Source organism: Pelmatolapia mariae, linkage group LG3_W, assembly GCF_036321145.2.
Source record: "Pelmatolapia mariae isolate MD_Pm_ZW linkage group LG3_W, Pm_UMD_F_2, whole genome shotgun sequence".
NCBI lineage: Eukaryota > Metazoa > Chordata > Actinopteri > Cichliformes > Cichlidae > Pelmatolapia > Pelmatolapia mariae.
Genome location: NC_086229.1, coordinates 47,016,530 through 47,036,947, shown reverse-complemented (window position 1 = coordinate 47,036,947; position 20,418 = coordinate 47,016,530). Strand labels below are relative to the sequence as shown.

Below are 20,418 nucleotides of genomic sequence, written 5' to 3'. Positions count from 1 at the left end.
ATGAAACATCTGAGTTTTGTCTTTTTCTTTTCTTTCTGGAGTTCTGCTCAGATGAGAAGGTGCCTTGGTTGTCATCCACATCCTCAACAATTTCATCAACAGTGACAAAACTCTCAAAATTCTGCTCATCAAAAAGTTGAGTGTCTGAAGAAATATAATCATCATTATGACTATCAGTTGAATCCAGTATCTCAAAGGTTTGTTGTTCAGTACCCTCTTTTAAAGTGTTGTCTCCCTCTTCAAGAGACTGTTTTTTACCTTCTGCAATTAAGCCAGCATCTTTGGAGGCTTTGGATGATTCCTCCAAAAGCGTTATTTCATCTTTCCCCTTGCTTCCATCTCCCCTGCTCTTTGCTGCATTTTTGTCACAAATGTCCACTACCAGAATCAAATCTTCAGACAGCTGCTTTACTGTAAAACTTTCATTTTTGGCCAAAGGATTGGGCTCTTGACCTGTAGTTATTTGGTCTCTGATATCATTGTCTAGCACTTTGCGAGAAGCATCCAATCCAATTTCACTGCACTCCTTTAAACATGTGTCATCATCATTAACACTGTCCAAGACCTGAAAGCCTCCTTCATATAATTCTTGGCCTTGCTCAGGTCCAGGTCTCTGACTCATCTCCGACTCAATAGTTTCCCCAGCAATGCCTTTTATTGAAACCTTGTGGTCAGACTTTACAGGTACACTTTCTGTAGGGTTTGCTTCTTCTCTATGAAGCTGACAAGTCTCTATTGTTGCCTCAACTAGTGCTGTCAATGACAGCTTTGACAAATGAGTCCTACAACCTGAGGATGAAGAATAAGATGCTCTGGCTGGAGACTTTGGCTTGCTCGACTTCCTTTTCTGATCAGGTGAAGCAGGAGTTTCATTTAACTGTAAAGAGATCGTTTTGACATTAGAAGACAACCTGGTTTTCAAAGTGGATTTCCTTGTCTTAGATGAGGAAGGTGACAAAGAACTCTTGAAGCCTTTCAAGGATTTTAATGAGGTTTGTTCGGCAGAGGATAACACATCTGTGCTTTGGTCCTCCCCCGAGTCATCGAAAATCTCATCAACAGTGACAAAATTCTCCAAGTTAAAATTTTGCTCATCAAAAAGGGTGGTATCTGAAACAACTTGGTCATCGATGTGATCATTAGCTGAGCCCAGTGCCTCAAAGCCTTCTTCTTCAGTACTATCTGGTGAAGCTTCTTTGATGCTTTGGTGTTTAACATTTGTCATTTGGCCAGAGTCTTTGCAGGTTTCTCCTGAAAGCATCTGTTGTTCTTTTTCTTTCCCCCACCTTCCATCGCCCATGCTCCTTGAAGCTTGATTCTTACTTGTGTCCAGCACTTCGTTTCTCTCAGCCGAATCTTCAGCAGAATTATCTACTTGAATCACATGCTCCTCGGACAGCTGCATCAATGTGGAACCTTCATCTTTAACTGTTTGAGTGGCCTCTTGAACTGTTGCTGTTTGGTCTTCAGTTACACCGTCTAGTGCTTTGAAAGGTGCATCCATTTCCGTTTCACTAAACTCCTCAGGACTTTCATCTTCAATACTGTCCAAGACCTTATAGCCATCTCCAAAGAATTTCTGGCCTTGCTCAAGAGCAGATGACTGGCTTGACTTTGACTCAACAATTTTCAAAGCAATGCCATCGGCTGAAATTTTGTGGTCAGATTTTACCACTAAACTCTCTGTTGGTTTTGCTTGTTCTTCATTTGGCTGACAAGTCTCAACTCCACTTAGAGCTGCTTTTGATGCACAGGTCCTAAAACCTGAATACAAAACTTGCGATGCTCTGGCTGGAGATTTTGGGTTACCTGATGCTGCTTTTTCCACAGAGGAGGCAGGAGTTTCCATAGCCATACACAAACTGCTCCTCGCAGTGGCTTTCATTGACTTGGATAAGGAATGTGAGAAAGAAGAATAAGTTGCTGAGCTCTTGGAGTCTTTTGGGGATCTTGTAGAAGTCTGCTTTACAGGTGATGAAACATTTGAACCTTGCCTTTCACTTTTCATTCTAGAGTTCTGCTTAGATGAAGCTGTGCTTGGGTGGTCTAAGGCCATATCTTCCACATCATCAACAATTTCATCAACAGTGACAAAGTCCTCTAAGTTGAAATTTGGCTCATCAAAAAGGTTGGTGTTTGATGAGGCATGGTCATCAGTATGATCATCAGTTGCATCTAATATCTCAAAGGTTTCATGATCAGTACTATCTGATGAATTGTCTTTCATGTCTCTGTTATCAGCATCTTTGGACGCTTTGCAGGATTCTTCTGAAAACATTTCTTCCCTTTCTTTTCTTCTTCTATCTTCTGTTTGGCCTCTAGGGTTTTGGTTGCTACTTGTAAGTGACATTTCAATTTTATCAGCTGCATCTAGAACTGTAGATTTATCAGAATTTTCCATTATCCGAATCTTGTTTTCCTCAACCTCCCTTTTCTCTGCTGAGTCTTCATTTTCAACAAGGCAATCATCTTCTTGATTGGTAGCTACTTGGTGTTTAGAAACCCCATGTAATAGTTGGACAGAAGCATCCAATTCGATTTCACTCCATTCCTTTGAACAGGTTTTGACTGCATCTGTATCGCTCACCATGACTTGACTGTCCAACTTATGCAGTCTATGGCCTTTCTCAGGTCCAGGTGACTGCCTTGACTCTGACTCAACAGAACTTGTTTCTTTGTGCAGCTTATATGTGTCAACCGATGTCTCAGCTGCTGCTGATGCCATCTTTAATGAATACGCCCTGCAATCTGAGGATGAAGTATGCAGTGCTCTGGCTGGGGACTTTAACTTGCTTGGGTGTGTTTTCCTACAAGTTTCAAAAGACTGAGAAGATGAGGAGGTAGAGGTCTTAAAGACATTAGAAGACAAATTTCCTTTCACTGTGATGTGAGTGGGCACAGGTGAGGAAGAAGAGGAGGAAATGTGAGAGCTTTGCCTTTCTTTTTTCCTTTCAGAGTTCTGCTTATGAGAAGAGCAGCTTTGGTGGCTGAAGGCTGCTTCTCCCGTGTTGTCACCAATTTCATCAACAGTGACAAAGTCCTCTAAACTGAAATTTAGCTCATCAAAAATATGTGTTTCTGAAGAAACATGGTCATCAGTGTTATCATCAATTGAATCCAATATCTCAAAGGTTTCTTGTTTAGCACAATCTGCATCGCTTGACATGTCTTTGTCGACTTGGTCTTCAACATTTAGGATTTGGCCCAAATTTTCGGGGGCTTTAAAAGACCTCTGCATTTCTCCTTGTGTTTGTTTGGTCGTTCGAGCTCCCTTGATCCTTGGACTTTGGTTCGTTCTTGAATCTAACACATCCTTATCAGTGGCATCTTCTTGAGAGTCCTCTTTAACTACAGATGCTTGGTCCTCGGTAACACTATCCATCACCTGGTAAGAGTTGCCTGCCTCTTGTATACACCCAGATATATTGGTTTTAGTGCCATCTTGGCTTCCGTCTTCATTCATCTGTTCATCCATTTGATCCTCAATCGAGTCCAGGATTTGGTAATCTTCAAAGTCCTCCTCCTCAGGATACTTGCCAGAATAATCATTTCTGCATTCTTCTTCTGTCCTCTCCTTCAACTCTTTGCCATTGTTAAAATCAATTTCTAGATTCTGTTTTTGGTTTGTTAACTCTAACCCCTGACTATGTGCAGCTGAATGTATAGCTAATGATGTTTCTGTTCTATTTGTCTCTGTAGTAATGCCCTCTGCTAACACTTTACCAGACTTCCCTACTGCAATTTCTTTGGGTTTTGCTTCTTCGTCTCTATGAAGCTGATATATCTCTACTGTCACATCTGCTGCTGCTGCTGTTGATGCAATCGTTGATGAAGAAGGCTTACAGCTGGAGGATGGAGAATGTAAGGCTATCTCTGGAGACTCTGGATTTTCTGGCTGTGCTGTTTGGCAAGGGAAGGGAGGAGTTTCAATAGATTGTAGAGAAGAAGAGACAGAGGTCTGGCTTACACTAGAAGATGAGCTGCTCGTGGAGTCGTTCAAGGGCCTTGTTGAGATCTGTTTTGTAGTGGTCGACACAACCAGGCTTTGGTTTTCTATTTCCACTCCGCAGGTCTGCTTAACCAGTTAAAGAGATGAGTTATTTTCCATTACATAACTGACCTTTTAAAAAAACAAAAACAACCCCCCCCCCAACCAAACAAACAAACAAACAAACAAAAAAATAATAAAAGGGACCACAGAAGACTGTCACTAATAAACTCTAAGATATATTATCATATCATAGTTTAGTGGGTTTGATTCTATATACACTGTATGTTTATGCATATATGCAGACCAAATTTGAAGCTAGAAGTAAGGAACTCACCTTTTCTTCCATTTTCTCTTTATCCAAGTCACTTCTAGAGGTTGTTTCTCTCTTGCTGAGGCTCTAAAAAGATAAAAATTGCTTACTAATTTACTTGAACAAACTGGAAATGCGTTACCCTCACAAAAATATGGCAGGTCATAGTTAGAACATTTTTGGCACTTTGGAAATACACTTTTTGCCAGATATTACCATTTTATCCACAGTCTGTGTCTTGGTTCCCTGAATCAATATGGGCTCGTCAGCATTAATATAAAGAAGTTCTTTGATCGTTTCCTTAGACTTTGTCAGACTTGTGACTGGAGGAGCAGGGGTAGAAGCAGCTGAAAAAGTTCTTTCATCAGCAGAGGTGACTGAAGTTACTGGTGACCCTTCTTCCCCTTTATCACTGGTTTCTTCCATTTCTTGGTCACTTGTTGCACTTTGTCCTGCTGTGAGAGACTTAGAAATGTTGGAACTAACTGATACTGCTGGTTGAGCAGAACCAGAGGTACTTGTTTGCTTAAGAGTTTGCGCCCCTTTATCAGAAAGAGAAGGCTGTGCTCCACTTTTCACAGTCGGGAACTTAACATCTATGGTGTCCAGTTCAAGATTTACTTTAATCTCACTGGAGTCTTGCAGACGCTGTTTTAGACTCTTCAAACTAAAATCAAAAGCAGAAAATCTTTGTTAGTTGCCCACAAAAAACAAGTTTGTTTTCACAAAAATGGTTACACATAACATTTTACAAAACAGAGAAAGAAACAAATATCATTTCCAATTTTTTGTTCAGCAGTCATTAGCTTAAGACACATTTACATAAACTGCCTCTTTTGTTTCTCCACATCTTTTACAGCCAGTTCATTATAAAAAATTACAGAGAAAAAAACAAACAAACAAAAAAACAGGAAACCATACTTCACCATATGAGACTATTATTTTTTCGTCAAACCAAGAATCCGAAAACCCAAAATGTTTAGTATTAGAACTGTTTTAACTTCTACAGGAGAAGCTGCACCCAGATTCAGAAATTGTCGTATTAGAAAGAGAAATACTCACGTTTCAATACGTCGAACTTTTTTCCTGTACAGGGGATAAAAAAGGAGACGGTCTAAGGGTCTATTTTCATAACAAATAAATACGTAATTTATTCTAATAATTTATTCATCTCTTCCCCTATTTTAGTGAAAGTCATACCAAATTACATTCGTAGATAAATGTTCATTTGAAGCAATCTTCTCCAACACCTCTGTTACAAGGGTAGATTCTGCTATCTCAATGTAAATCTGAGAATAGAAACAGTCATAAGAAAAGCACAAAGACAAGGAAAACGTTTCTTAAAAAGTGATAATAGACATTAAAAATTCTTATTGTTTTTTTAACTCGTTCATGCTTTAGTTTAGTTCATACTGCACCCAAGCAAAGGTGCAGTATGAACTACAATATGACTGAACATGAAACAAATACATAGATGAGAACATAGATGCAAAATTTTTGCTATAGCGATCCTGACTGAAATACAGTGGGATGCAAAAGTTTGGGCAACCTTGTTAATAGTCATTATTTTCCTGTATAAATCGTTGGTTGTTACAATAAAAAAATGTCAGTTAAATATATCATATAGGAGACACACAGTGATATTTGGGAAGTGAAATGAAGTCTATTGGATTTATAGAAAGTGTGCAATAATTGTTTAAACAAAATCAGGCAGGTGCATTAATTTGGGCACTGTTGTCATTTTATTGATTCCAAAACCTTTAGGAACATATTGAGAAAATGGAAGACCACAGGCTCAGTTCAAGTTAAGGCTCGAAGTGGCAGACCAAGAAAAATCTCGGATAGACAGAAGCGACGAATGGTGAGAACAGTCAGAGTCAACCCACAGACCAGCACCAAAGACCTACAACATCATCTTGCAGCAGATGGAGTCACTGTGCATCGTTCAACCATTCGGCGCACTTTACACAAGGAGATGCTGTATGCGAGAGTGATGCAGAGGAAGCCTTTTCTCCGCCCACAGCACAAACAGAGCCGCTTGAGGTTTGCTAAAGCACATTTGGAATAAGGTGCTGTGGACAGATGAAAGTAAAATTGTGTTATTTGGGCATAACAAAGGGGTGTTTTGCATGGAGGAAAAAGAACACAGCATTCCAAGAAAAACACCTGCTACCTACAGTAAAATATGGTGGTGGTTCCATCATGCTGTGGGGCTGTGTGGCCAGTGCAGGGACTGGGAATCTTGTCAAAGTTGAGGGACACATGGATTCCACTCAGTATCATCAAATTCTGGAGACCATTGTCCAGGAATCAGTGACAAAGCTGAAACTGCACCGGGGCTGGATCTTTCAACAAGACAGCGACCCGAAACACTGCTCAAAACCCACTAAGGCATTCATGCAGAGGAACAAGTACAGCGTTCTGGAATGGCCACCTCAGTCCCCAGACCTGAATATTATTGAAAATCTGTCTTAAGTTAAAGAGAACTGTCCATGCTCGAAGCCATCAAACCTGAATGAACTAGAGATGTTTTGTAAAGAGGAATGGTCCAAAATACCTTCAACCACAATCCAGACTCTCACTGAAACCTACAGGAAGCGTTTAGAGGCTGTAATTTCTGCAAAAGGCAGATCTACTAAATATTGATTTCATTTTTTTTTTGTGGTGCCCAAATTTATGCAACTGCCTGATTTTGTTTAAACAATTTTTGCACACTTTCTGTAAATCCAATAAACTTCATTTCACTTCTCAAATATCACTGTGTGTGTCTCCTATATGATATATTTAACTGACATTTTTCATTGTAACAACCAACAATTTATACAGGAAAATAATGACTATTAACAAGGTTGCCCAAACTTTTGCATAAGTAAAACCATTAATGCAGTCATGCAACTGAAAAAACGGGGGGGGGGGGTGTAGGCGTGTGTCGTACCCTGTTAGCAAGTGGCAAGAATCTGACAAAGGAACCATTGGATGCCACCACTTGCATGACCATCATGATGAGGTCCACAGATGTCTCAGAGATCTCCACATGGATCAGCCGCTCCTCCAGAGACTCTGAATCTGGAACATGCTGAAAAATAATGAAAAGCCGCTGTTAAGGAACAGGAAATAGAAAAACTTGTTTTGGATGACTACAGATATAATTAAGTGATAGCTTACTTACAATATTGCTCCATTTCATCAGATTTCTGTACATGACCTCCTACAAAAAGATTTTAAAAGATATTGTCACACACATTGCTATTCTGTAAATTCAATTATCCAACTCATAATCAGGGTGTTAATGTGCAGTAAACAGCATACAGTTTTAGAAAATGTATAAATTATGTAACTATATCTAACATTTTTAAAAATTATCCAACCAAAATTGTAAAACACGTCCCTATCCCAAAGGTATAATTCAATTTTATTTTATTTATATAGCGCCAAATCACAACAGCTGCCTCAAGGTGCTTTAAGGTACATTACATTACATTTTAAGGTATTTTTTAAGTCATAAATCAAAACATAACATCAAACATCAAAGTGCTTCACAATAGTACCGCAATGCGGGTAAAATTCGGGGCAGAGCATGACGAGTAAACGCACCCGATGAAAGTCACACTAATTTGCGTCAAACGCCAAATTGAACAAGTGGGTTTTTAGGCGCGATTTAAACAACTGAATGGACTCAGACGTAAGGTCATCAACTGGGAGATTGTTCCAGAGTCCCCTTTGGGTGGAGCAATTTTTGGCACAGTGTGTTTTGGGGTTTAAAAGCCACAGAGACACAGTATCAAGAAAAAAATGGGTCTCAACTGTTCCGATACTCCTGACACACACCAGATCAACTGGTTTCGCTTAGGTAGCGGTTGTCCTTCTCTCCTGGATTGGCTGGAGCTTTCTTTAGGTGCCTTACAAGCTTTGACAAAAGTCCAGATAGGATAACCACATTTACTCAGGGCCTTCTTAATGTGATGTTCTTCTGCTTTCCTGGCTGCTTTGTCTGTGGGGATGGTGTTCGCTCTGTGTTGTAGCGTCCCAATGACACCTAATTAATCCTTGGTCCACCCCAAGGATCGGGTCCCCCGACACAAACAGAGTAACATAGTGTTACCTCTTCTGTGTGGTGTCATCTGCAGTCTATTTACACCTACAGGCCAGTGGATACTCTTTCAATGACAAGGATGTACACATCCTGGACAGGGAGGAACGCTGGTTTGAACGTGGAGTCAAAGAGGCCATTTACGTGAAAAGGGAAAGACCATCTCTGAATCGAGGAGGCGGCCTAAGGGTACATCTTTCGCCATCTTACAATGCCATGATTGCAGCCATTCCCCAACTCTCTGTGAATGGTACTCATGGCCATTGGTCAGTGGGCTTTGATCAGTGGTTGTTGATCAATGGTCATGAGAATTTGCATAATAATGATGAAGGAACCATTGTTCCTTCAGTATGCTGGTTTCAGTCATTATGCTAATGTACTGTTTATAAGATTTGGGGAAACCTGCAGTCAGCTGAAACTGAGGAAGTCACTTGGATGAGTGACGAAACGTTTCTCCCACTGAAAACGCTACGTCCAGATTAACAGAATCAACTTTTGGAGATGGTTGTCAACTGGTTGCATTATAGTCCCATATAAAAGCAAAGTTATCAAGCATGTATGTTATTTTGTAGTTAAATTGAAATCCTGCAGGAACAAGATAAAAATTAATTTCAGATTCTAGCTGGACTCTAAAGGTAAGAAATTAAGGTGAATTTGTATGTTTATACTACGTAACAGTTAATCAGTGTATTATCATGAACAGACTGCATTTAATTGCTAACTTAAACCCATTAATTCACAAAATGATTCATTGACTCTAACTTAGTTTTTTTTTTTTTTGTCGCTGTCTTGATGCGCCAAAGATGGTAACTGACTGCGCGTGGCCACAGGCCTGGTCCCCACCTTTGAGTTAACTACATCAAAGGCAACAAGACTGCAAGTTCATTGTACAAAGTCGCAATGGTTTTGGTCGTGCCAGTCTCCAACCACCATCTTCCCTATGATTTGATCATAGTTCAGCAAAATAACAGACCGAATAACACATCAAAGTTTTGGACAGAGCTTTCCATACCTCACTGGATCCAGGATGCATGTCCTGTAACACGAAGTGGATATTGAGCATCTGACCTCCGACAGAAATAGGATTTTTCCTGTGCAGTTGAACAAAATTGGTACAGGCATTCCAGCCACTGAAGTACACGAAGGCCTGTAGGTCAGGATAAAAATAAAAGTTTTCAATAAAGCTTTGTTTGATTAAAAAAACAAAAACAAATGAGGAATATTAAAATGTCTGTGCTTGTGTCAGTCTTCAGCATCTATTCCTCACCCTCCTCTGCAGTGGTAAAACGATGATCTTGTAGTACAGAGTATGAAGATTATGAATGGGGAAATGGTGCCACACCAGCTTGGCGACATCCTCATGTCTGTAGTTCCCTTCTGGCAAACCGGTCAGCATAATGTGGGGGAAAACAGAGCCTGGAGGACGGTTTTTCTACAGGACACAAAGTTAATTCAAAGAGGGGGGAAAAAAAGCAGAGGCAACACCTGCACATTGCGCTTCCTTTGATAAAGTCATTAACTATTTTATGCTATTTGATACTGAAAACAGTTTATGACATTTTACATAATTAAGCACAGATTTTCAGAACGTAATGAACATGGGATAAAAATGCAGATTTCATATATATTCATATCAAAATGAGGAGCATGGAGTTTAGAACTGGAGATCAGGGGTGATTGGACGATTGACTCAAAAGCATTACAACATTATTTCTTTAGCAATTAAGTAGAAAAATGTCAAAAGTTGGTTCAAAGAGAAGCATTTGCAGATTCAGATTCAGCCAGTTTCTCCAAACTTCCAAGGGTGGTTATGCAAACAATTTTCTAACCACTTTCTTAGCCAAATGTTATATCTAGTAAGTAATTAAAATTACAGTTTTCTTGCTACTTGACCAGATTGGAGAATTTAAAAAAATGTGCTTACCTGTTTTTTTGTCAGCTGGACCGTCACAAAATCTACAAGTCAAAAATAAACAGAGTCACATGTAAGAGCCAATTATTTCCTACATTTTGAATCTGGAGTTAAGTTCTAGTTCAATTTGTTTTTCTCACCTGGGATGACAAACCAAGGAGATGCGGTAGGGAACAAAAAGGGATACGTTTTCATTGTAACCCAAAATGGTGAAGTGCTTCCCTGAGGAACACCAAAATTTGCTGTTGGGATTGTTGCCCCTTCAGCGACAACCTTGCTGTCCGGCAAAGCTTTCGCTGCCAGTCTAGGTGCTGCACAAAAAAAAAAAAAAAGAGAGCTTTTTTAAAAAAAATTTATTAAATGCTTTGATTTTGACATTTCATATTCCAATTATTTTAAGATATTTAACATATAAAAAACAGTGACTAGCTGCTGAGGCAGTTTGTTTTTGTTTTCAATGCATCAGGCAACAGAATTTTAAGTCAAGGTTAATTCTGCTGTATGCATGTATGGCACACGGTTGGTGTGGTCGTGAAAATTTTGTGATGCCACATCAAAAAGGCTCAGATGAGCTTGCCAAAGTTCTACAAGTTGTCCCTCCATCGCTTGTGTCCAGATCACACGCTACACTGCCGTGCTGCTCTTTTCATCTTCATTTCTGTGTTTGCGTGTGCACAGTGTGAGAGGCTGCGTTGACACCCTCACGACGGCCGACAGGATTCCAAACAGGTTTGATTTTCTTACGACCAAAAGATTGATGATCGGGAGCTGGTCGAGGTCGCTTCTCGTTACCCCATGTATACTACACAATGCACGACATACGATTAAGGTGAAAATCGGGCCGATCCCCAAAACGGTCGCACGACGGAAAAATCGGCTCTAAATCGGCCAAAAATCACTCAGTGTATGCCCAGCATAGACCTACCAGTTACCCTTAAGGAGTTTTTTTAGCTACCTATTATGTAACTCCCCATACATCTACATCTCATCTGCTTTATTTTATCCATAAACAAAGACTTACGCCTTGCTGTGGATTCATTTCTTGGTATCTTAATCCTGTAGACATTATGGGCAAAGCCTTGTTTCAGGAGGCTGTACCAAACTCCGAGTCGATCAGCATCGTAAATGGACTCAAATTCAATAAACACCTAGAACAGACATGCATAAACATGAAAGATAAGAGAAGATAAGACAACAATGTCTTTTTTTGTTTAAATCTTCTTAATCAAATGTATGAACAGGTGTGTGTTTTAACCTTGTTGAGGAGTGGCAGGTAGTTTTTGACAGAACCGATTTTTTCCAAAGCTTCCCTGAGATCATTGGCCTCACTTAGTGAGATATTCTTGATGTAGATTACCGTTGATCCATCATCAGTTGTCTGCTGCTTTAAGAAGAGCCAGCAAACATTCAAACAAACACAAATAGTTTTTTTGTTTGTTAATTTGATATGTTATATTTACAAATTCATGTATAATTTGGGGGGGAAAAGTTACTTACATAATTCACCAGCTTCATCAGGGTGCTATAAAACCCAAGCTGAAAGATGAATGTAAGAGAACACAGCGTTAAAGGCACTATGCTCTACGGCAAGACACTTCTTACTCTCTTATTTAATTTTGGGTAGTATCATTTCAAACATTTAATGTATGTAAGGTGGTATTTATAAGGCACTTCAGTCTGGAGGGTTTTCTTTTTTCCTTGATACAAATTTAGCAATTTGTGGCGCAGCACAGCAAAAGGCAGTGAAAGACTAATTTATCTAGTTGCATCATCAATAAATAATAATGATTCAAAGAACAGACAGTTTGATATTTTCAAGTTAAAAACTTGTAGCAAGGAAATCAAGATAGATAAAAGCTTTTTGCTAATGTTAACCAAGAAGCTTTGAAGTTTGAGGTAACATAAATATTTTTAAAAAAGAAAATTTTAAGACCTTAGTATGGTATTTACATGCTCTATTACATTTAAATAATCTAAAAATTCAATTGATAAAAAACCTACTTTAAACAATATTTTAAAGTTAAAGTTATTTAGTTAAATACCATCCTCTCAGTGCCTTATTTACTAATCTACAGGGATCAACAAGATTGTGCACTAGAAGCACAGCAATTTTTTCCAAACATGCCACAATATACAGTATTTTTGTATTAGTACATACCGGATTCATTGGAAAGGAGTAGATTAAAAACTCCAAACAAAGTGTGGACCCATTGAGAATAATACTCTTCTCTTTTGACGCTTGAAAAAGCTTTTTTGCCTTCATCAGACTTGGCGCAATGGCAAAAGCCTAGAAGGAAAAGTCACATTTGTTATTATTTTAATCATTCCCTGTGTACTGTACTTGTGTACACAAATACACACAGGAAAATGTAGGCTGACCTCAGATAAAGAAACCAAAGAGAGACCTAGAAATATACCTGTGGGATCACTGAGTAATGCAGATTTATAACTTGGTACCTACCATACGCATTTGAGGAATAACATAGATGTCATCTTCTAGATATCCAAATTCAAATAGGGAGAGCTGATTGGCAACGTCCGCCTCTGTGTAGCAGCTATTTTCATAGTCTGGCAGGTTTGTGATCAACATCACCTTCATTTTAAACAGGAGGGGAAAAGGAGAAATTAGAAGTTAAGATTCAGGAAAGTGAACTTACCCAAACTATTAAGCAGAATGCAACACAGGAGACAAAAGTATGATGACTATCTTGTAAAAAGAAATGTGAAATACTAAAAGCACCACTTTATTTCTTTAAAAAAAAAAAAAACAAAAAAAAAAAAAAACACGTTATGCATTTGTTGACTAAATTTCCAAATTATCTTTACAAAAGTGGAAAAACATTTGTAATTTTTAAAGACATACAGATAACACTATTACTTTTGCTAAACATTTATAAAGGATATTTTACTAGATTTTTATTGTTCTTTTCACTACACCTAAAACTGAGAGATAGGTTATTCATACCTTTAAGAAAAAGAAAGAAAAAAAAAAAAACAAACTTACCTTTGACAGCAATGTTTTATTATTTTTGAAACAATCTGCGAGGTAGAGTGAACATAAAAACAGTTAAATAAATGGGAGTTTTGATCCAAAAAACAAAATAATGACCCACATACAGGCTTCTGTCATTACTTACTCAGGCGATTTCTATCCATGAGCTTTTCTATCTTCTCCCCAAAAGTCAGGTTGCTAAAACTTTGCTGTTGCTTGCCTGCTGTTGCAGCTGTTGGCTCAGTTTTGGAAGATGCAGCTACTGCAGTCGACACTGCCAAAACATTGCTGACAGTTTTTGACAGGTCCTTTTGACTTGTCACAGCAATCACAAGATCTTAAAAAGGAGGAGGAGTTTTATTCAGATAGATTGCAGTATTTTGAAAAAGAATTTTAGAAGCAAACATCATGAACATGTCCACAGGCAGACATAAACTAAAGAAATGGCAGCAAACTCAGAATGTGTTCATAGAAATGCACTGAGTCCTGTGAAAACTATTTTTCAACATGAGTGTATGTTTTTTCATTATCAGTAACAAAGACACAACCTGTATTTTGTGTCTCCAACAACACTGTCCTACATATTCCATGTAATACTAAAGTCACAACTAATAATGGTGCCTAACTGTTACCTTACTTATTCCTCAAATATAGAGTTTCAGTTTCACAAGCTTAATGGTATCAAACATACCTTTTTGCTGTGCGACTGTGTTCACACTCTGAACTGTCTGCTTTGCCTCCAGAGCAGCTTCAGTTGAACTTCCTGACATTTGCAGGGTTTTTTGTCCTAGTGCAGTTGTGGACTCTGGATCTGGCGTCACACTCTGTTGGATCTGTGATGAGGATGGCATTTTTATAGTTGTCTGTGGTGTCTTTAATGGGGTCGAAGGTTTGGGTAGAGATGCAGCTAGTATGGTGTCAGCTGTATCAATTGAAGGTTGATTCTCCTTGGATTTGGTTGCTAAGGCCTTTTTACATGCTCCAATCTCCAGTGATTCAGCACGTTTGGTATCTTTTGCATCTACATCAACACTGGTAGATTCTACCGGGTGCTTTGTTTCAGAAGCTGCTCCATTTCTTGTTTCAAGAACCTTGGTTGTGTTTTCAAGCACTGTTGCAGATTTTTGGATCTCCAAAGTTTCTGTGTTTTTGACAATGGTCTGTGTCGTGTCAGCAGAGCTTTCAACTTCCATGGACTCTGTCCCTTTTGTTTTTCCAGATTCTAGTGATTCACTGTGTTTGGCCTCTTTTGTCTCAGCTCTGGTCTGCAGTCTCTGAGGGTGATCAATTGCTGGTGTGGTCTCGGTTGTACTGGCTGGTGTCTGACCCTCACTCGATTTGGCTAGTAAGGCCTTTTTCTCAGCAAAATGTTCGACTTCCATTGCCTCGTCCACATCATTTTTGGCAGATCCAGAATCTTGAACCTTTGTATCCTCAAAGCAATCCTCAGTGTGTTTGGGCTCTTTTGTCTCAACTTTCAACAATTTTGCCTGCTGCTGTGTTTCAGAAACTGATACATTTTTTGTTTCAGGAATCTTGGTTTTCTTTTCAGGAACTATTCCAGATTCTTGAACCTCTGAATCCTTGTAGGATTCTGTTTGTTTTATGGTAGTCTGTGTTCTATGAGGTGTATCAATCGGATATTTTGTTGCAGATACATCTAGTGTAGTCTCAGTTGTGCTGGTTGGTGTCTGATCCTTATTGGATTCGGTTAGTTCAGTTGTTCTGTCAGTAAAATGTTGTGTGGGCTCTGTCACTTTTTTATTCCCAGAATCAAGTGGTTCAGTATGACTGGCCTCTTTTGTCTCAGCTTTGGCTAATTCTGTCTGCTGCTTCATTTCAGAAGCAGACACATTTCTTGCTCTGTCTTCCGGCATAACTGCAGATTCTTGAACATTTGTATCACTTTTGGGAGTCTTGAAGGTCGCATCAGGCTTATTTTCTGAAGCTTTAGGTTTGGGTGGAACATTTGTGGCATGAACTGTGTCCAACATGCCTTTTTGCTGCTCTTGACCCATTTTCATCCTTTCAGGTGTCTGCTTTGTATCCAAAGCAGCTTGAGCTGAGCTTCCTAAAGTCTGTGGTGGTGTTTGTCCTATTTCAGAGGACTCTAGTTCTCGTAAGCATTTGCTACCCGAAAAACTTTCAACTTCCATGGGCTCTACGACTTTTGTATTCACAGACTCTAATAGTTCAGTGTGTTTGACCTCTTTTTCCTTCTGATTAACTTTTTCATCAGCCTGGTTCTTTGTTTCAGAAGCTGTTGCATTTCTTGTTTTAATTACCTTGGTTGTCTCCTCACTCACCACTGTTGGCTGCTGAAACTTTATTTCCATTTCTGGTGGCTTTAAAGTCTCTACACCAGGCTTATCCTCTGAAGTTTTAGATTGAACATTAGTGTCCTTTACAGTAATTTCTTCCACATTTAATGTTGTTGAAGTTCCTGTTGCAGCCAATTGTTGTAATTGATTTTGAGGTTTGTCGATAGTTGAGGCTGTTTGTGCTTGGGCAACTAAGACCTTTGCACGAGTGACAATTGCAGTTCCTTTAATTGGATTCACAGTCTTTTTTGACAATTGGACCACCTTCACTGTATCTTTAGATGCCACTACAGAGTTTTTAGCATTGCTTTCAGATCTTTTGAGGGTAGGTCTTTGTTTTGAGACAGCATCACCCTGCTGCTTTCCTGAACTTTTGGAATCATTGCAACCTTTAAGATTTGAAGCATCTTTCTTCTCTTCAACAACATTTACAGCTCCTTTTGCAGCTACTTTGCCTTGCTTTAAGGTTTTGGATATCTGTTTTGTTGAGACACTTTTTGCTTTGGAAACCAAGACTTTTGCTTTAGTAACAAGTTTGCCTGTTGTATTTTTTTTGTCTCCAGATGACAAAGACAACGGCTTTTTAAAAGAATTTCCAGTTGAAGCGGATTTAGTGGACTTGACGATTTTTCTGTGAAGAAAAGATTTTAATAAGTGCAAAAGACAGGAACAAAGAGAATCTCAATCGAGATGAAGGTCTGAATGTCAAGCATATCTTACTTCTGTGGAAGCTTCTGTTGTTTTTTGGTAAAGGCTGGAAGAGGCTTCTTTGTAACAGTATCCTGTAAACAGATTTAGTTTGAATAAACATGAAAAAGTAGAATATATTAAATTACATAATAAAATTAGTAAAATAAATACAGTATAATGATGCTACAGCAATACATTCCAAGTTTTGACAGTTTGACCATAATTAAAAAACAACTCAGAAAAGGTACAATACCTGTTCTCTGACAACAGTGACTGGTATTCCTTTTATGTTGATGCTCTTTAACTTTTTCAGTTTTTGAGCATCTTCTTCTTTCATGAAATTCACTTTTGCCTACATGTGCAAATAAACACACAAAGTGAAATCATTGTGATTATTTCAACCATCTGGACTATGTCCCCACTATATTCACAAACAAAAGGTTAGATTTACCATGTGGGGCAAATTAGCCAGAGACCACATTCACATTCACTACCAAGACCAGCACAAAACAGTGGTTCAAAAACAAGCAGACATAACGGCAATCAACTAAACTAAATTTTAATTAGGTATAGGGGTTTTTTTTTGGTTTTTTTTTTTAAATCTTCTCTTCTAAAACAGCACTTCAAATCATGTAATGGCATGTTTTTTTAAACAAGCGTGAACTGTCAAATATTGCTCATAAAAAGAGATCTTTTGGGATGAAAAGCATGTTTTGTTGCTTGGATAATCCCTAACCAAACAGCAAAGCAATAACCAAAAACAGAACAAGGGCACTTCTATACATATTTATGTAACTCAGAATTATGTTAGGTTATTGTAAAACCTTCAGTCATGTAAAAAAGAAAGAGCAAATTCAACTCTAGAGTTTTACTTATCAGGACATGATAAAAATCCTAGCCCTTGCGACACTCTAAAATGTTTTGAACACAATCTCATAAAAATTGTGTAAGACTGTCAATTTTTTTAAAAACGGAAAAAAAATTATTTGAACAAAAACTAAGCCAAGATGGTGAAGCAGTGTGTGTGAAAAACTAAGTAGACCCCATGATTTATTGTGGATGAATTTTGGCCTTTTCTCCCCTTCTTTTCACTTCAGTTCATTGAGGTCAAGGGCATATGTACCATCTTCATAAAGTCCAATTAAAGCATTTCAGTCAGGTTGAGGTCTGGACTTTTATTATTGCACGGTCTAACTGTGGGGTGAATTTTCTAGAACGTCCACTCCTGAGAAGATTGCCTTTGAATATCTTCCACTTGTGAAGAATCTTTCTAACTGTAGAATGGTGGACTACAAATAGTGGTATAAATAGCCTAAAAATACAGATTGACTGATAATAATAACTGACTATCTAAGATCATTGCTTATGTCTTTCCTCCTTGGCATTGTGTTAACACACACCTAAATAGTCCATATGCTCACACTTCCTTAGAAATGACAAAGGGTGTACTTCCTTTTTCACGTGACTCCATGTACCACATACCTTTATAGCAAAAACATATCAGCTGATTACTCCCACTATACATACCTCTAGCTTGGACCTGTACAGTACAATGGACTCTGTTTTTCCAAAATGTTCCACAGCAGCAACCACCTCTTCATGAGAAAAAGTTTTGACAATCCCATGTAATTTGACCATTGTTGAAGTAAAAGATTTACTAGCCTGTGCAAACAGACAAAAAATCAGTAACTAACTATAGACTTGACTGTGAATGATTGAAGCTAGTTCCGTTTATAATTTGTTTGGTGTAGACAAACACATCCTTGTCTGTCGACGAGTCCTGTTAGTCATAAGGAAAACTTTTGTTTTAATTGTTTCTTTCTTTTCCCTTTATCACAGATCAAAACATTTTCTCAGTCCCTTAGACCCAAAAGTTGAGGATGAAAGGAGGAACTATATTATTTGCACTCTGTTGGCAAACACACCAACCTTAGGCTTTGAAGAGGTACTTGCTTCGCTCTTATGAAGTCCAGGTTTACTTTCAGATGACTTGGTGGTCTTCGCCTTCTTTGAGGAGGAGGATGATGTAGAAGCAGAGGATGATAATGATGTTAATGGTGACTTCATCTTGGCTAGCTCAGCCAGTATGACAGGAGCGATTGTTTCAGCTATGGCCTCCAGGTCAGACTCTTTTGACAAAGAGTGGAGACCTAGAAGGACAAAGATGGAAAAAGAGTCACACTTTGGTGGTTCATATGTCTAAACAGAGAAGGTTATCCTGTCAGTTGGAGCGTTTTATAAAAACAAACAAACAAAAAAAAAAAAAAAACAGGTGAAATTTCTGTAATTTCAGTAGTTATTTTATTTAAATGGTAAATGGCCTGTATTTGTATAGCGCTTTACTTAGTCGCTATGGACCACAAAGCGCTTTACACTACATTCAGTCATCCACCCATTCACACACAAAGTGATATATATATATATATATATATATAACATAAATTTGGAAGTGGGAGAAATGTATTCATTATGAGTAGATTTTAAGTTATATGTGTGTGCACACTGCCAAACCTGTGGTTTCCAGCAGCTGTTTAGCAAGTCTTTTTGTACTGCTGTCCAACTTCTTTTGTTGAGGCCTCTTTTCTGATGATGAGCTCTTATGACTTCTGCTCAGCGGCAAACGCTTATCATCTCGTCTCCTTGTCAGCAATCGTCTTTCATCACTCCTCTTTTGTAGTAACTGTTTCCCATCTCTCCTTCTCGGTGAGGATCGTCTTTCACGGCTCCTTGAATGTGATTGATAATGCAAGGAGGCAAGATAGTCCTTCCGTGGGGAGAAGGAACGAGACCGGGACCTAGAAAGTCTGAATCAAACATTTTTTTTCAGGCTCAAATAAAATAAGGACATTTTCAAAACTGCCAATGAAATACCTCAAAGCAATATTTCTATTACAAATCCAGTAAGGATAAAAAGGTCAAACCTAACACTGATGCCATGATACAATTCACTGTAATGGAAATCTTTTTTTTTCTATTTTCTTTATTAATTTTTTTTTTTTTTTTTTTTTTTTAAATCGGACCTGCGAGCATGTCTGGAGCTGTTTGGCGATCGTGATCCACTACTGAGTTTCTCTCTTCTCTCCCCAGAGCTGTAGTGATGGTGAGGGCTCTTTGAGCGAGAGCATAAATAGTTTCCATGTTTAGGCCTTCTGCCATCTGAACCAAGGCGGCGACGTGGGCTGTGTGAGCGAGAACGGGAACGACTCTCACGCCTGGTTTTCTGATGACGATGCTGGGAAGTTTTGCCAGAGGTGGAGGACGAGGACTTCTTTCCTGTATTTGAAGCACTAATAAGAGCAACAGAGGTTTTAAAAAAAAACAACTATAAATAACTGTAAAAAACAAACAAACAAACAAAAAAACCTGCAAAGCTGCTGTATTTTTAATTTCCCAAAAGACAAAGACTTTTACCTTTGGTACGTCAGTACTTTACCATCCCACTGTGGATATCTGTCAAAGACAAAAAAAAAAAAAACCCACAATATAAGGGAAATCAAAAATCTATTAAAACAATCAATCTTAAAGCATGATTTCTCGTGGGACTGATTAACCCTGGCAGATCAACCCTATTAACAATGTTGCTTGAGAAAAGTAGCTCACCTTACAATTTTTAAAACTGATTTTGATGATCTCAGCAACAAGCTATAGAGGATATACTACCCATCTAAACAACTAACTCCAAAGCATCAGGAACAATGCTACGAAAGACTTTATAACGTTACAACCACTCATTCTGTTCAGTAACCCACTGAAACGTTAGGCCAAAACGTGGTCAGACATCCCCAGTTAAAGAGAAAGTTAAAAGAAGAAAAGACTGACCGTTTCCGAAGAAGTTTGCAGTTGTCGAGGTGAAAGCTGGTATTCTGGTGAAGGAGCCATTCCTAGTAGTCAGAACAAACATTTTTAGATAGGCCTCATTGTCATAGCAAAAGTATTATTAACCACAACCGCTCGGGTGACGTTTTTCTAACCATCTGACAACCAATGTACTTAACATTCACAGCAGCCTTTAGACTTCTTTCAAAGTTTGGACATCAGCTGACTGTTCATAAGCCATAGTGGAAAGCAATAAATGTACATATAAGTATGATAAATCTATAAAAACAAAATCC

The 20,418-nt window shown here is 38.5% G+C and overlaps 1 protein-coding gene across 3 annotated transcripts in view; it reads right to left on the bottom strand.

Annotated features, from left to right (window-relative positions):
- LOC134624526 (uncharacterized) overlaps window positions 1-20,418 on the bottom strand; it is a 45,752-nt gene that overhangs the window by 14,239 nt on the left and 11,095 nt on the right. The window contains exons 3-29 of one of the 3 annotated variants that reach the window (XM_063469524.1): window positions 20,126-20,187; window positions 19,718-19,756; window positions 19,327-19,593; window positions 18,818-19,110; window positions 18,236-18,456; window positions 17,834-17,968; window positions 16,560-16,658; window positions 16,337-16,398; window positions 13,987-16,247; window positions 13,441-13,632; window positions 13,308-13,342; window positions 12,765-12,896; window positions 12,462-12,590; window positions 11,801-11,839; window positions 11,559-11,687; window positions 11,325-11,451; window positions 10,444-10,614; window positions 10,316-10,347; window positions 9,659-9,823; window positions 9,404-9,538; window positions 7,471-7,509; window positions 7,237-7,377; window positions 5,502-5,590; window positions 5,364-5,387; window positions 4,518-4,968; window positions 4,326-4,388; window positions 1-4,072 (exon numbers count right to left, since the gene is read on the bottom strand). The exon at window positions 1-4,072 is cut by the window's left edge and continues 1,841 nt beyond it. In XM_063469524.1, coding sequence (XP_063325594.1) covers window positions 1-4,072; window positions 4,326-4,388; window positions 4,518-4,968; window positions 5,364-5,387; window positions 5,502-5,590; window positions 7,237-7,377; window positions 7,471-7,509; window positions 9,404-9,538; window positions 9,659-9,823; window positions 10,316-10,347; window positions 10,444-10,614; window positions 11,325-11,451; window positions 11,559-11,687; window positions 11,801-11,839; window positions 12,462-12,590; window positions 12,765-12,896; window positions 13,308-13,342; window positions 13,441-13,632; window positions 13,987-16,247; window positions 16,337-16,398; window positions 16,560-16,658; window positions 17,834-17,968; window positions 18,236-18,456; window positions 18,818-19,110; window positions 19,327-19,593; window positions 19,718-19,756; window positions 20,126-20,187 — 9,604 coding nt within the window. The remainder of the gene's footprint in view (window positions 4,073-4,325; window positions 4,389-4,517; window positions 4,969-5,363; window positions 5,388-5,501; window positions 5,591-7,236; window positions 7,378-7,470; window positions 7,510-9,403; window positions 9,539-9,658; window positions 9,824-10,315; window positions 10,348-10,443; window positions 10,615-11,324; window positions 11,452-11,558; window positions 11,688-11,800; window positions 11,840-12,461; window positions 12,591-12,764; window positions 12,897-13,307; window positions 13,343-13,440; window positions 13,633-13,986; window positions 16,248-16,336; window positions 16,399-16,559; window positions 16,659-17,833; window positions 17,969-18,235; window positions 18,457-18,817; window positions 19,111-19,326; window positions 19,594-19,717; window positions 19,757-20,125; window positions 20,188-20,418) is intronic. The other 2 variants (XM_063469525.1, XM_063469526.1) reach the window with 2 other exon arrangements.